The sequence below is a fragment of the Apteryx mantelli genome, chromosome 6, assembly GCF_036417845.1.
Source record: "Apteryx mantelli isolate bAptMan1 chromosome 6, bAptMan1.hap1, whole genome shotgun sequence".
In the NCBI taxonomy this organism is placed as follows: domain Eukaryota; kingdom Metazoa; phylum Chordata; class Aves; order Apterygiformes; family Apterygidae; genus Apteryx; species Apteryx mantelli.
The window spans coordinates 37,480,981-37,496,565 of NC_089983.1; the positions used below are offsets into that span (position 1 = coordinate 37,480,981).

The 15,585-nt window shown below is 39.7% G+C and overlaps 1 protein-coding gene across 1 annotated transcript in view; it reads right to left on the reverse strand.

Moving 5' to 3' along the window:
- The window catches only part of CLASP1 (cytoplasmic linker associated protein 1), a 197,316-nt gene that overhangs the window by 50,588 nt on the left and 131,143 nt on the right, over positions 1–15,585 (reverse strand). The window contains exons 23-27 of the mRNA XM_067299284.1: positions 12,914–12,976; positions 8,764–8,867; positions 6,265–6,288; positions 5,087–5,331; positions 1,342–1,405 (exon numbers count right to left, since the gene is read on the reverse strand). Of these exons, the coding sequence (XP_067155385.1) occupies positions 1,342–1,405; positions 5,087–5,331; positions 6,265–6,288; positions 8,764–8,867; positions 12,914–12,976 (500 nt within the window). The remainder of the gene's footprint in view (positions 1–1,341; positions 1,406–5,086; positions 5,332–6,264; positions 6,289–8,763; positions 8,868–12,913; positions 12,977–15,585) is intronic.

The following is a 15,585-nucleotide window of genomic DNA, read 5'->3' on the forward strand; positions in this document are numbered from 1 at the left end:
TAAAACATTATATACATTCGATCAGATCCAGTATCCTCTCTCATGAAAGCAACACCTTTAAAGTCAACAAGTCAGGAGAGCTGGACTGCTTTCTACAGTTGCATGCAATCTTTATTGTGTTTTTTCCCTATTCCACTCCTCAATTTATTCCAACTTCTGAGACCCCAGTCCCACGTCATCCTAAACACAAGTGTTCAGCAAGGACAAAAGGCAAAAACAAACCGTACTTTTATGAAAGACTAAACTCTGACCTCAGCTATGCTACAGCAATTTAGTGATTGAGAATTACAGTTGTCTAATACTACAACTAATGCATTTGTAGTGATAATTCCATGAAAGCAATGAAGATGACAGATCAGCAGTGCCGCAGAGAATGTACTTTCCATGACACAGACTGAGCTTTGAGAACCAAAAACGTTAAGACTTTACAGATATGAACTGCCACACTAGAGCAGATCTGCAGCCCAGTTGGTCCAGACTAGCTATGGCCAAAAATGCACACTTTGAGGTAGGTTTGTGAAAGGCAGCTATAAAATAACCTGTCTACTGAGGGAATTTGCACATGACAATCATTTGTTAGAATTGGTTTACCAAGTAGCCTGAGGCACAAATATTTATATAATGACTCCTTTTTAAAATTGTATTTAACACAATATCAGATGTTTTCATCCAGCCATTACTGGTTCCCACCAAAGAGATCCAGCAAGCTTCCTCAGGAAAACTCCCTTTTCCCATATCTTCCTGATTCTGCTTACCTGTCAGCAGGAGAAGTGCTGAGCCTGAAAGTACCTATGGGTCCAACCTCCCCACTCCCCAACCCCCCATTCCTCCCTGCTTCTTTTTAGAAGGTGCATGTAAATTCACGTCATGGCCTTCAACTTCAAAGGACAGTGTTGTAAAGAAGGCAAAGTAGTTATACTACTGACATTGTTTAAATTTTTTGAAAAGATCCAGAACAACATCTTGGTGAGTTCCATAAATCTCCCTGGTGCATCTAAACTCCAATGAACATGATGCTGAACTATGATTCATTGCCCTTCAGGAACCTCACTCTGTTGTGCATCACCAAGAAACTCCCCAGAGAAGTGCAGATAAAACTGAACGCATTGCTCCAGTAGCTAACTTCTCAAAGGCAGCAAGTTCTGTGGAAAGCACGGAGCAAGCAAGTCCTACCCTGTAAGACACATCCCTTCAGCATAAAACAGATAGTCATGAGATTCATAAATGCCAGTTTCCCCCAGTAGATGGCAGGGGTAGATATACAAACCATTCATTTTGGAACAATGTCAAATGTGCACATATGGTAATGTAAGAGAACGAGCCAAGCCTTTGTGATCTTACCTTGCTGTGAGGGTCAGCAAACATGCGAGTAAATATTTCACATAGCCTTTTTAACTCGACTCGGCTAAAATACATAATAAAACATGATATTAATGCTAAAACTCTAGTTGCAGCAAAAAGATAAAGAGTAACAGCTGAAAAAGATTTCATCTTCTTAATTTAAAGGTTCAGTCACACTTCTGAAAATTCTCTATCTAGGCAAAGCTGTATTTGGCATTCCAGCTTAGCTGCTGGGAACACCAAGTTTAGGTTAAGAAATCTAATAAACATGTTTTAAAAACAAAATTAGGCACCTCTATTTCCTGCTGCTAGATTGCAGAAGACAGCCTATAATGTGTGTGTTCAGGAGGTATTTACTTTCCGCCTGTGTCAAGGCTATCAATTCACTGAAACATTTCCCTTTTATAGCCTAGGAATAGATTTCTCAGTCTCCTTTGTGCCAGGGAATTCAATTTTTCAAGTACAAAGAGAACCCCTATGCTGTTTGGGTAGATACTAATCATAAATATTTTGGTCTCTAAGCTATCAGTAGCCCCAGTGTAATCACTCTAGAATCACACAGTATTAACAGATACCAGAACTGACTCAGAGGGAGACAGAAGACACACTGAGAAGGCATATATACAGAAATAGATGATAGATCAATGAGCAGGCAACCTAATAAGTCAGAAGAGAATTAAATCAAGGTATAAGTGCAAGTTCCTATTAGTAGGAGTTTAGTAAGCACTTAATAATGCCCTTTTTAGGCAAGAGAAAAAAGAGAACACTCTATGGGTCCTTTTCATAAGATATTGAATCAAACACAAAACTGTTTGGTGCCAAAGCTCTTATTTTCAATGCATTGAAAAATACAGGGCCAAATGTTACAATATTAGCTTTCCTGCAAAGCAAGCTGTCAAAGGCAGCAGAAGTTTTACCTGTTTACAGTCCAAGTGAAAACAGAGCAAGATGACTGGGTAACATTTGGCTAACTATGGATAGTATTAGGTATTCTTCCCCAATTACTATGAAACCAGAGCAACTCGCAAAATGCACATTGATCGCTCAGAGAACAGTCATTCAGATCTTGATTATGGGTACCCTGTTACCAGATAGATGTTAATTCCACAATCTACCAACATATATACATATAACATTAAAATAAGCTTTAAAGAACAGGCCAGAATGTGTCAGCAGTCTAACTGTTCGACACTGTTAATTTGTTTATAAGTAACATTGCCCACCCCCCCAAATTTATTCATGAAAGACTGATCAAGTTTTAAGAGGGCACAAAGACAGTGCTCTCCCTAAGAGTTGAATGCAGACAAATAAAGTCTTTATAACAATGCCAAAGCAAGCTGGCAGCTTCATTCAGGATGGAGACTGTACTGTCTCAAAATGACTGTTCTACAATGCTCTCCTGACTCAATGCGATTGCTCCTTTTTATTACTCCAATGAAATTTCTCTCTGGACAAGGGTTACATGAAGACAGCAAGCATAAGCATCTCTTTTTTTTAAAGCCCTGCTGACCCAAGGTAACAACGCGCATGCCATACAAACAGGCACTAAAAGAACATTTCTTTAAGAGACTTGCTGGCCCTTGTTTTATTGAGAAGACCTTACTGAGGAGCCCTTATAGAGCTAGACCACAAGAAGCTGTATGAAACAGTGCGGATAGGTACATATTGCACCACTTTGGATGCTAACATCTTTCTGGATATATAATTCCCAACTAATACAGGATCGTACCTCTTTTAGTTCAGAGAATTAAAGAAAACCTAGCCACATCGCTGCCTGCTATCCAACTTGTTATACCACAACAGAACATGCTGGGTTTAATTAGAAGAAAAAAAGACTTGCCCCTTGGACTAATAACCTTGATGATGTTCTACATGATACCGTAAGAACACACAGGATGATAAAATCTTATCACCAGAACAGGCACCAGATCAACCCTGAACAAAGGTGGAAGCAGATAAGCAAACCAAAAGGAAATATAATCTAGAGAACTAAAAACAGTACCAAATTAGAAAAATAACTCTGCAAGGGCTTAATATTAAGACAGTGTAGATTCTAGGATGGGTTTACAACCTATCTAAGATCAAAGCCAGAAAACTTGCTAGCTTGAGGAACTAGTGACAGCCGTACAGTTCAAATACTGCAACCAGCAGGACTGAAAACAGCAGCTTTTTTCTACTGGCATTTCTGCTAAGAGCCACCGATCTGGATAAATAGTCCATCACCTGATCTTCTCAGCACTTCCTCCCTTGGAACTATCACCACTATCATTTGAAACTTTGGTTGTTATAATCCTCACACACCTTCATAGCAGTTTCACCCAATGTTTCCATATAAGTATATGAGGTGCCAAATAGAGTTTTTCCCAACAGCTGGTTTAAAAAAAAAAAAAAAAAAAAAAAAAGGAAAAGGAAAAGGAAAAGAAAGCATTCCTGTGAGAAGTATCTTTTAAAATACTCATAAGTAGACCACATCAAAAGGCACCTCTGATCTAGGGACTCTAACGATCATATTTAAAACTTGTAGCACTTCCCACTTAAGGGCTGCATCACATCATGTGAAATGCTTTTTTTATGATAGGAAGAAAATAACCTTTCCAGCCCTGATCTCAGTCCATTTTCATTCTCCCTGTTAACAAGCAGCATCAAGAGTTTTCAGCAAATGAGAAGATCTTTTAAAATGAAAATAATTACACAAATTCAAGTAGGTAGACTGCCAACCATACAACAGCCACTTATAAACTTAGCCATAATTTAAGTTCATAATATTCATAACAGGAAAATAAAATGTCGCAGCTATTTGTGAATGCCGTCTCCAAAGGAGAGAAAAGATAAACGGTTTGTTGCCAAAACCTCTTCACCATAAACCAGGGGTGAAAAGCCCATTGCCTGAGAGCCAGATGACTTCAGTTACCACAACCTGTGGCCATATGAAGTTCCCACATAACTACTGGGTAATTCTAAGATCTGCTTTAATGTGTCGCATGCCAAAGGTGTTTGAAGGGTTTATTTGGTTTTTAACAAGGAGAAAAGGTCTCTCTCTCCTACCGTAAACAAAGTTTCAGGGGTTGCTTTCTACTTCATTGCCTTAAGAAATTTCCTTCTGCATCATAAACTACATTTTTTAGAAGACTCAAATTTCTCCTATAGGATTTTTAAAGAGTTACAAATAACTACCTGGTGCATTCACAAAGAGCCACAAGTAATTATACCTAACACCACCTTCATAAAGAATCAAAGCAGACCTAACATTACACAAAGAGCATCATTTGATCTCATCTTTGAAACACACACACCCTGAGTAGTTTCAGAATAAATGCAGGGAGTGTTTGCTTCACCAAATATGTTACTGGGGAAAAAAAGAATTTTACTGAAGGCTTAAACATAGGCTATATGTAAAAATGGTACCACCCTTTGAGTGCATTTACATACCATCATTGTGAGAAATCTCACTGTGCAGCCACAAGCACCTACCATCAGAGGACTTGAGGAGACAGAGGAAGGCTCAGAGAAGTAAGCATTCTTAATTGGGCTCTGTCTACATCACTACTACAAATTTAACAGAAGTGATACTGCTGCCATAGCAGAAGTTTTTCTGCTAATTAAATAAAGCCCCACATCGTGGAGACCGAGCCTTCAAGGCTGCGAGTAGTACTATTTGTTTGCATAAGGCAAATAAAAATTAGTGACCATAGTCAAAAGTCATCCCCCCCATGAACGACCAAAACTACAAAGCTAGGAAGGTCACCTCAGTGTCCGCTGGCTTTTCAGTAAGTTCTGAAGACCTATGAGCCCTTCTTTTCTTTCAGACCAGTTGGAGCTGGCACAGTGGTTCAAGACCTCAGCTACATCTTCAGTCTGTCGCAGGTAGTGTGGAATGCCCCCGTTCCTGGAGCCATAGGAGCGCTCGGAGCAAGCGCTTGATGCATCACTATTAGCGTCATCATCTGAGTACATCCCATAGGGTTCATATCTTCTCCTCACAGGCTTTTTCTGGAAGAGGGGAAACCCAGCTTAGTAAATCATATATACTTACATCAATGCCAAAAGAAAAATGCTCTATCTGTAATCACTAAAAAAAGCAAGACTAATGCTATTGTTATAGTGACTTAAGTGTGTTAAGGACATCAGCAAGAACTGCCTGCTTACCTTACTCATTAGAGCAAGACAGATCCCCCATTGACTTCAACAGAAATACTCGAGTGACTAAGGGGCCTGCCCTCCAGCATGTAGGTGAGATACTTATGCCCAATGGAATGAGCTACAGATAATGAAATCATATGTTGCTTTATTGTTAAAAAAAAAAAAAGGGCAATTCCTCAGTTACAGACACTGTGACAATACAACTTCCATTTCAAGAAAAAATAATAAAGATAAGGAAGAAAGAGCTGAAGGACTCTGTGCTGGCATGCACAGTTGCTTTGTTATTGCTAATGAAGTGACTAGATTTTCACTGGAATATATAAGAGAACGATTTCTGTTAGCTTGGATTAGGATTTTTCCAGAGGCTAAGGGAACTGAGTACTCAAATCCCACTTATGTACATAGCATGGTATTAGAGGACCTAATTCCCTTAGGTACTGCTTTGACAACCCTGACCCTAAAAGAAGAGATACTAGAATAATAATGATGATGGCAAGCCAAACTGTATACTACAAAATAAACTCTTAAGTGAACCTTAATAGAATAGAATTGATAACACAATGTATCAGAAGAAATTGCCTATATTCTAAAGTGTTTGCTACAGCATTCCTTCCTCAGTGTCAGTCCTGCAGTTCTTGGACTTGTCAAGCCAGTATAGTTTCGCTTCCACTAGGACTGCAGGATTGAAGCATAGAAATTAACTCAAGTGCAGTATCATGGGGGATAGCAACAGGGCAGGGCAAGTTGGAAAGTAGAAATAAAAAGTCAAGAAAGCACTAGTACCTTGCTCCTGGAGTCTCCTAACAGCTGTAGGCAGGAAAATATTGAAGGGTGGGAAAAAGCATAGAGAATTATGTCAGAAGCTTATGTAGGGTTTGTTTTTGCAACAAAAACGTATAGCAAATGCGTCTTAGCAAACTCAAAAGAACAACAAAAAAAACACAGTTTATGCAAAATAAAAGTGGGTATAATAACGCCTGGCTTTATTTTCTAATTGCTGCACTGCTTGTATACCCTAGCCTGGGCACAATTTCTATTAGAGAGACTGGAAGTGAGATTGTCTCTTAGTAAGTTCACAGAATCACAGTTCCTGATGACAGATCTAGATACATCACCTCTCTGCTTTACTTTTCAAAAATATTGCTCTGGGAGATACAAATTCTTGGTAATCGTTTCCCTCCCCCTCCACCCTCCAACACACACATTATCAGTGACCTTAGAGTCTTGGAAAGAAGCTCTGATGTCAGGAAACTGCTATCTACAGTACAGCACGTTTAACCAACTTCACTTAACCAAGGTCTCTTTCAACCTACAGTTCTTGCACCAAACTGCTTTTTGAAGCTTAACTTCAAGGTCACCTGGCTGGCACCCCTGAATTAAAGCCCTTTATACCAAAGTTTCCAACAGCCTTTGAGCTCTTCTGACAGATCTGAGCACTGATTCCCAGCACAGGCAGCATGTTTTTAGGCCAAATCCAGCCCTCAAACAGTAGCGGCTCCAATGGGAATTGTACACACAGAGCAGAGGTCGCAAAACGACCCGCTGGGTTTTGTTTAAACTTGAGTATTTGGCTGAAGCCATCTTTGGAGAAGTTGTTTTCATTTTGTACTAGGCGGCAAAGAATACCCGTCTGAATACAAGGCTGCTGGATAAAAGCTGGCATCGCACTGCCCTTCCAAAGGGAGCCTGAACTGAGCCTGTAAATTGCCACTGCGAGAAGACAACTAAGAAAAAAAGAGTAAAATAGGGCGGTGGGAAAGAAGGGGACAACAAGAAAAAGTTGTCTCCCCTTAAAGCCATAGAAATCCAGACTGATCAAACTAGGTAGCAGCACTACCATTTAACATTTCAGAGTGTTGGGTTGAAACGAGTGGAACAGTTAAAGGGAACTCCCAAAGTCTAGCTGAAGACTAAGTCACAGCCAAACAGATCTCAGGGATCAGCAGCGAAATGAAACACCGCTGTGACTCTCCTCCCAATAACCAATATTCAACAACAGCTCACCTTCAGGGATACAGACTGATTTCATTTACACTCGCAGCCCCTCATCTACGATTACACCATGAACTGCTTTGGTGGCAAATCTGAGCAGCTGTGGGCAGGAACTGATTCACGAGCCACTGGATTTGACTCATGAAAATGGTTATTTAGGTCAATAAATTCAACACCACCAACTATTTGCTACTGTCCTGTTTCTCTGTTATTCACAACTACTCTTATGTTTCTATGGAAAGTGGATCAAAAAAAAATTTTTTTCTCTAGGAGTATTTTAATCAGACTCTAGATATGGAGGTGACATGAGCTGGGGGATAACCAAATGCAAAGGCAAATGATGTTAGCTGTCCTGAAAGTGAACTGAGAAATGGGGAAAAATAAAGTCCACCACAAACTCTCTGGGGACATGGTTCATTCTTAATAAAGAAAAATTTGATATCTCTGCCTCACATACATCAGGAAATCCCCTCCTTGTTCCAACAGCTCAGGGCTAGAGCTGGAGAAAACACAGGGTACACTGGGACCCACATAAAGCTGCAGAACAACTGCTCTTGCCTCTACACCCCACCCCCAAATCCCAAAGTAAATGCAAAGGCCTGTGCTAATATTTATCTTCTGCAGAGTGGAAGATACTTTCTGGATTCTGCCCAAGAGATTTTTATAGTACAGCAAGATTATGTAGTACAATAAAACTGAAAAATGACAATGAAGTTAATTGGAAATGCACCTAATGTTTCAAAAATACTAGCAGCACCCTAAACAATGCATTTCAGTCTAACTGCACGAGATGGTACCAGCTAGAGGCAAGCCAAGCTAAGAGCTGATCCGAATATCCAGCCAGGTGCAAATAACACAGGACAGAAATTGGGGAAATTCTCAGTTCTTCTGAAGACCTGATCAGGAACAGACACTAACAGAGAGCAGAGGATGCTTTTTCTGACAAAATCCTCACGCCGTTAACAGAACTGATGGAGGTCCCTCACGCTGCTCTGTGCAGCCTCTGACGGCCCGGCGAAAGGCCAACAGCAGATTCAACCCATCCCGCAGCTCTAGTGCCCAGCCACGTCAGTCTGTTTGATAACAACTGCGGAGAACTCGCGCGGAATAAAACAAACGTTGCTGCCAATATTCCCCGAACACAAGACAACAAATGTTAACTGAACTAACGATGCAGCATCAGACACCGGCACAATTAGAACAAAGCTATTAAGAAAGAGGAGAATGTACGTACAGGTAACTTTAAGCCACTTTCTGGTGTCGGAAGCATTTTGCATTTTTCCCTCTTACCAGTGCATCGGCCACGGCAGCCTCCAGATCTGTGCTTGTGCTGAGGACTCGCATGGCATTCACGGAAGCAGGCATCCTGCCTGGCTGTCCGAGCCCAAACCGGTCTGCACAAAAGACAGTGAAAGGGACTGTTAAGCAAATTCACATTCCCCTGGAATCCTAATCAGGTGTCTGAGCCGGACTCCCCAAAGCTTCTGGGAACTCTCGGCGCTTTTTCATTAAAGTCTCTTTTATCCGCAGCTCTAGAGAGGCTGCCATTAGTGTAAGAAATAAACTATTGTTGTTTGTCAGGCCCCAGAGACAGTTTTGGATCCTCAGGACATGTCCTTTTTTTTTTTGCTTGTTTTTTTAAGCTGGGAAAAAGGGCATCTATTCTGTGTTTCTCTTTTTAACTAGAAGCTATTTCAAAGTTTTATTTTAATGTCAGAGGCAGACAGGCAGGCCCCAATCTGGCGCTCTCAGGAATCAACAGTGAAATTTGCATGAGCTTCAGAGACAGAATCGTGCCCGCAGCGTCAGAACATGCTCAGACTCGAGCACTGACCCATCCTGCAGCTTCTTCTCAAAGATGTGAGATTAGAAGCAAAGATTAGCCTATTTTATGTTTCAAGGCTTGATTAACCAGCAGAGTATCATCCTACGCCCCAAAGAATAAGTGTTTATTATTTGCTTGTGAAGTGGTTCCAATTTTTGTTTTATTACAGTTCTTTAGAAGCAGTTTAAATGTACATTGGACTGAAACACAGCTTACAAGCTATATGATAAATCAAAATGGGTATTTTTTGATCAAACTATCATCTTTCTGCCCTCAAATTTGATGGTAAAGCTCTGAATGACACCAAAACAACAGGGTTGGGTCCAAAATGCCATTTACATTCCTGATATTAATTGACTTGCTTTACAATTCGCCCCAAGTCTGCCAAAAAGACTTACAAAAAATGAGTTTCCTTGGGGAAAAGCCAAATTCATAAAATCGGCACTAGCAGGGAGACAGACTCAGTGAGTTATCATGGGCCAAGCTCTGGCAGCAGGTTTTCTAGATGAGGAGTAGATCCGATGTAGAGCACTGGGATCCTGGCTCCGGTTTTGAACCAGAAAGAGACTGGTTTTGGCCTTCCAAACCATTATGAGGCCCAGAGCGCATTAGTTTTTGTTTCCACGTGGGCCTACCTTTGCTCAGGAGAGCCTGGGAACCCATCACTGTCTCCCTGCACCTGCACCCACGGGTGCCATGAGGAGTTCTGCCAGCAACTGCAGTGGTGCACGGATCAAGGTGCACAAACCCATTTAAGAGACCTTCAGCTTATCCATATTGGATGCAGTGATCAAGTGGCAAAAGAGAGGGATCGAGTCACCCAGGTCTTTTCTTAGTTCATCTATATTTAATTTGATGAATGAAAAATACTGTTTTTTAAAACACGCACCTGCATTGTGGATTTCCACAAAACTGAGGTGAAGTACTATATTCAGCAGTTTAATGTATACATTTTTAGAGGAAAAACTATATTTATAATTAAATTTCATTGCTTTTCTTTTCTTTTTTTTTTTTTTTTTAAGCCTATGGCACTGAAATACCTCTTAAGCATTTAGCTCACATTGACATGCATAATTTAAATCAGAGACTGAAGTCTGCCTATCTACTGTCCTATTTCAAAGCATTACCTGAGCATGATTTCAAAGCATTACCTGAGTCAGAGCAAGGATTAAGCTACTGAGGGTAAAATAGTGGAGATAATTAATTAAAAAAAAAAAAAAAACTGAAGTATTTCATTAAGAGGAAAAACTGAAGTGTTATTTATCAAAACTTACTATTCCTCAGAGATATGTAACCAGACCAGACATTTCCAATTTACAACAAAAGCACATTTTCTACAAAACACATTACATGGGGAGGGGGGAAACAAAAAACAACAACAAAAAAACCCTCAACTTCTTAGAACTACTGCCGAAAAGTAATCAAATCATGACAGTTCACAAAGAAATAAAAAGTTGTATGCATTATTACTATCCCCTTTTTTAATGCACTCAGTTGGAGAATCATTACAAATATTTAGTTGAAACAGTACTTCATCCCTAAAATGGAAAGATCTGTACACTCTTAATAGAAGCACAGAGGAGATGGTATTGCACTAGGTCAGATTAAAACTGAAGACACAAGTTACGGAGATACAGGCTACAAAGGTGTACAGAAGACAAGCGTTTTTTCCTAAGTGCAAGTGATAACTGGTACAGTACAAGTGTAAGTGTTGAGACAAGTTCTGGTCTCAGATTTATATTTAAACCCAGCTAACTTAATGACATTATTCAAGTGTTACTGAGATCAGAATTTGGTGTTATAACTTTGAAATAACATAGCATCATAAAATACTACATACCATCATCTGTTTTCATGTTAATTTAGTATTACATTAGAAAAGGGAAGATAGTTTCTCTTGTTTTAATGAACAACAGAATGACAAAGTAATTCAGTTGTAGATCAGTTTAAATACCCAGCATAAAGAAACAAAATGGAGCTTTTTTTAAACAAATTTGGGTAAGTATAATGTGGCGTGCTGGCTTATATCTGTCTCCATGGCTATCACAGGAGTCTTTTCAAATACAGATTTAAAGATCACTGAAAAAAGTAATACAAGTCACTCTGGGCTTCTCCCTCAGACACTGTTCTTGTACCCAAGTGCAGAAGTTAGATGGGCACGTATCTTAAAAGAGGCCCGGGAAGATCTGCAATTTGACGCTGGGAACACATCTGGCTCCAGGAACAACTACTGCAAGCAAGCCCAACACTACTGGCAAGGACTAAGGGGAGCCCAGTGTGCTCCGGCCACATTTCCTTCTCTCCCTGACCAGAGTCATTATGCTTGTACGTAGTCGGGGAGAAACCCCAACTAAAATTTTTGGCTTGATTTTGTCATTTTTAGTGAAGTTTGGGCCTTCTTTTGGACAAAGATGACTGACTGTGATATAATCAGGCTTTGCACCAAATCGCTGAAGCCAAGCGTGCAATAAATTTCATAGGAAACTGAAGGGAGACACAAAGCTTAAGCTCAGATCTGCATTACAATTTTTATCTTAATTTTTTTTTAAATACATACTTCAAATTCAAATTGTTGCTTTTAAAATGCCAAAGATAGTCAAATCAGCTGTGTCATTTCTGCAAAGTTACTTTATAAGGAAATGTTTTGAGCATTTTAGTTAAGCGACAGCTATTTAACTAGACTTGAGAGAAACAGAACATTTTTCACTCCCTAACTGAAGGGGGAATAATTAAATAACTTTCAATATCACTAATTCCTTATGCAATTTTAGCCACTGAGCAAATGCTGGAGCCCTCATTCATTTTTCACATCATCTTTGTCCCCTTCTAAGTTAAATTTCTACGGACTCAAAGCCTAGAAGCCCTCATTCATTTCTTAAGACTCCTGGTGTAATATTCTGATTTCAAAGGGAGTTACAGGTACTCAGCAACTGAGAAATCCAACACAGGGCTGGGGAAGAAGGCAACCAGAACGTGCAGATTTTTCTCATTACATCTAAGCATGAATCTCCTGGTTGAAAGCCCAGTGAAATTAAGGAAATCATTTTTCCAACTTCCATGCACTTTGGACAAGGCCTTCAGAATTATACACAGGATATGTCGGCAAGCATTATGCCCTGAAGTTCATTTTGAAAGGTCATTAGGTGTTCAATTCTTGCTGCTCTTGTGCATTTTGGTCAGGATTCTGCACAACACTTTCATTAACAGAGGCAGGAATCCAGAATACTTGGCAACAAGTGGGATCAGAGCCACTGGGACCCAGTCCTAGGCACTGGGAACTGCTACACTGCTAAGGAGGAAACACCAACAGAAGCTGCAAGTGCTCTGCATCATTCATGCTGCACAACTGATCCAGTTCGCAGGAGAACTGAGAAGGCCCTGGATCACCCTTTGTTTAAACACTGCTCACAATATTCCTAAAATACATAAAATTAAAAACATTCAACAAATGAAATTCAAAACAAAAAGCCACGTTGAACAAACAGAACAAGAAGCCCCACAGCGGTGAGAAGCACATGCTTAAGTGCTGGCTGATGCACGTGACAGCAAATGTTAAAATGGTGTAAAACAAGACGACGTATAAGAAGCAGATTCATGCAGTTAGCACTTGTTCACCTGACTGCCCAACAGAATCAGCAGTGGAGAGAGCACTAGTGGACCTGGAATGACGTCGAGAAGCTGCAAGTAAAAGGAATGGCAACACCCACAGGATTAACACACATTTAACCCAGGACAGAAGATGCCACAATCCAAGGGGGATGCACATGACCACTATCAGTATACGTGTTTTATAGTGACAGGGGAATGATGTTGTATATGAATGCGTAACAGATACAGTGCAAGCCCCACAGTGACATCTCCATCCGTAGCTTCCCCGCTTCCCCCACGACCGTAAACACGATGCATGACAAAACTCATTTGTAACTGTCCCAAACTCAGTGCAGTTCAGCACAAAAAAAAAAAAAAAAAAAAAATCAGTGCGCATCAGTCACGTTCCAGAACCACGGATCTGGAAGACGGCCATCATGAGAACGTGGAGCACACAACTACAGAGCAGGATTTAGATGTGTCCGATCTAAACCCCAAAGTGAAGCCAAAATGAATGCTTAAGAAATTGTGCTTGCAAGTATTTTTCACAACATTCTAGCCTATGCACAAAAAAAAAAGTGTTAACAAAGAGAATGAGTTACCACAAAAGTGGAAAGAGTGCAAGGAGTCATACAGGGAGGTCAGCCAACCACTGCATACAGGTGGTCTTTCGAATTTTTTCTTTTTAAACACACATAGACACATAATTGTTTCTGTTGCTACCAAAAGTCTCTTGCTTTAACAAATATTACACACATGTTTCTGGAAACTAAATATATACATATGTATGCACACAGATATTAATATGCACATACATACATGTATCCGGAATTATGCCATATGCTCACAAACACAAATCGTTAATAACAACGGAGCATACACAGTAGCAGAAGAGCTGAAGCCAAATTTAGCTCCCACTTCAATTCCCAATTGTCAGCAGCACATAAATTGCAAAATGCCTTTGGAGAGAAGGTTTTTAGGTCTTGGACCCAGCATAAAGGCGAGTTGGTTATGAAAGCAAATGGAAAGCTGGTCTGGTCATTTCAGAACTACAGAAATTCAGCTTTTTTCTAAAGAGGTTCTTCCTGTGTCTAGCAATAACCTGCTCACCTAACTCATAGCAACTGACCCAAGAAACTCTCATTGCTCACGTGAGCAATTCATCATCACAGATTCACTGAAGGCCTTGTTGCTTTACCATCTTTACTATTACTGTCAGGAAAACGAAAAATAAACCCACATCACCTTCTAATACAAGTAAACTTTGTTAATTATACATATACGTGCACAATACAAAAATTTGAAGTCTTCTGTTTTACACAAAACATTCAGAAACAAAAACTAATATTATAAAACAGAAAACAGCAAAACGAGAAAAATGAAAACTATGTTGTCTCCCAACAGGGAGAGCTTGGCTATAAGCTATACAGAATATGCAATGTGGTCTTTCAACACAGAGAACACATGCATTTAGTCAAGAGAACAATCCCACTGACACCATGAGTAACTCATGAAAGATTTGCAGGATCAATAGAGCATTACGGACCGAGCCGCACAACTAAGACTCTGATCCTGCAATTGCTTTCTCCCAAGCCATCTGCTGTGCCCCTGTGGATGTCACTGCAAGATCAAGGCCCAAGAAGAAACAGTAATTAAAAAAAAAATTAGATAAAAATTAAAAAAAAAAAATCACATCCCTGCAAGGAGGCCGAGTGCAAAGAGTGACTCTTCCCTGGTGCTGCCTAACTTAGGAAGCAAGTTGTTTGGTGCACAGACATGCACGTGGCACAGTCTCACCGACAGACTTGGAAGCAAGCAGAGCAAATTTGCAAGGTCAGGATGTCAGTGTTGGCATTGACTATAATGCTGTTAAACACAAGAATGGTCACTTACATATAACTAGCTTAAATATAGTTCACTAATATATGAGTTAATCTTTATGAGCAAAAATAGACTATGTACAGTAAGATTATCTTATATATACATCATATACTACCTTAGCATTAATATAATATTATTAGTTGGATTCTAAAAATACTCTAATAGTCATATTGTTTTGGCTTGAATTGGCAAAGATACATTTCTTTCAGATGAACTACAGAATTATTTAGAAGTTCATAGACATGTTCCAGTTTACAGCATTTCAATGAAATACAAAAACCAGACAAGATGATCACAACTATACTGGGTTACTATTATGCTGATACTTCTTCCCCACCTTACACCCTCACTTCCCCTTAATGACTTCTATAAGAATATTTTCAGAGACAAAATAATCTTCAGGTTATTAAGTATCATTAGTTAAATTGCAATTTCCCTCTGCCTCCAAAATGTAATTTTTAACAAGCACTGTAATAGATATTTGTAACTTAAGTTTTTATATTCAACGTACAAGGCAGATTCAGTGGTGCACCAAATTCACACTGACTGTGAAACTGGTAGGCTGCATTTATCCTTCAGAAGAAGGGCTCAGGAAGGTGTTTCAATTAATGTATTTTCACTAAAATAGACGAAATTGCACAACGACACAGAACACTGAGCGGCTTCTCCTGAAACCCAGCATGCTTAAACACTTTGGTTAGAGAAAACAGCCTTATCCTATATTGAAGCTAGACAGGTAACTATAAAAAACAAACTATGGTTACATATTTAGTATCCTTTTAAGGCTCTGATATCAAGTCAGCTCATTTAATAAAGAT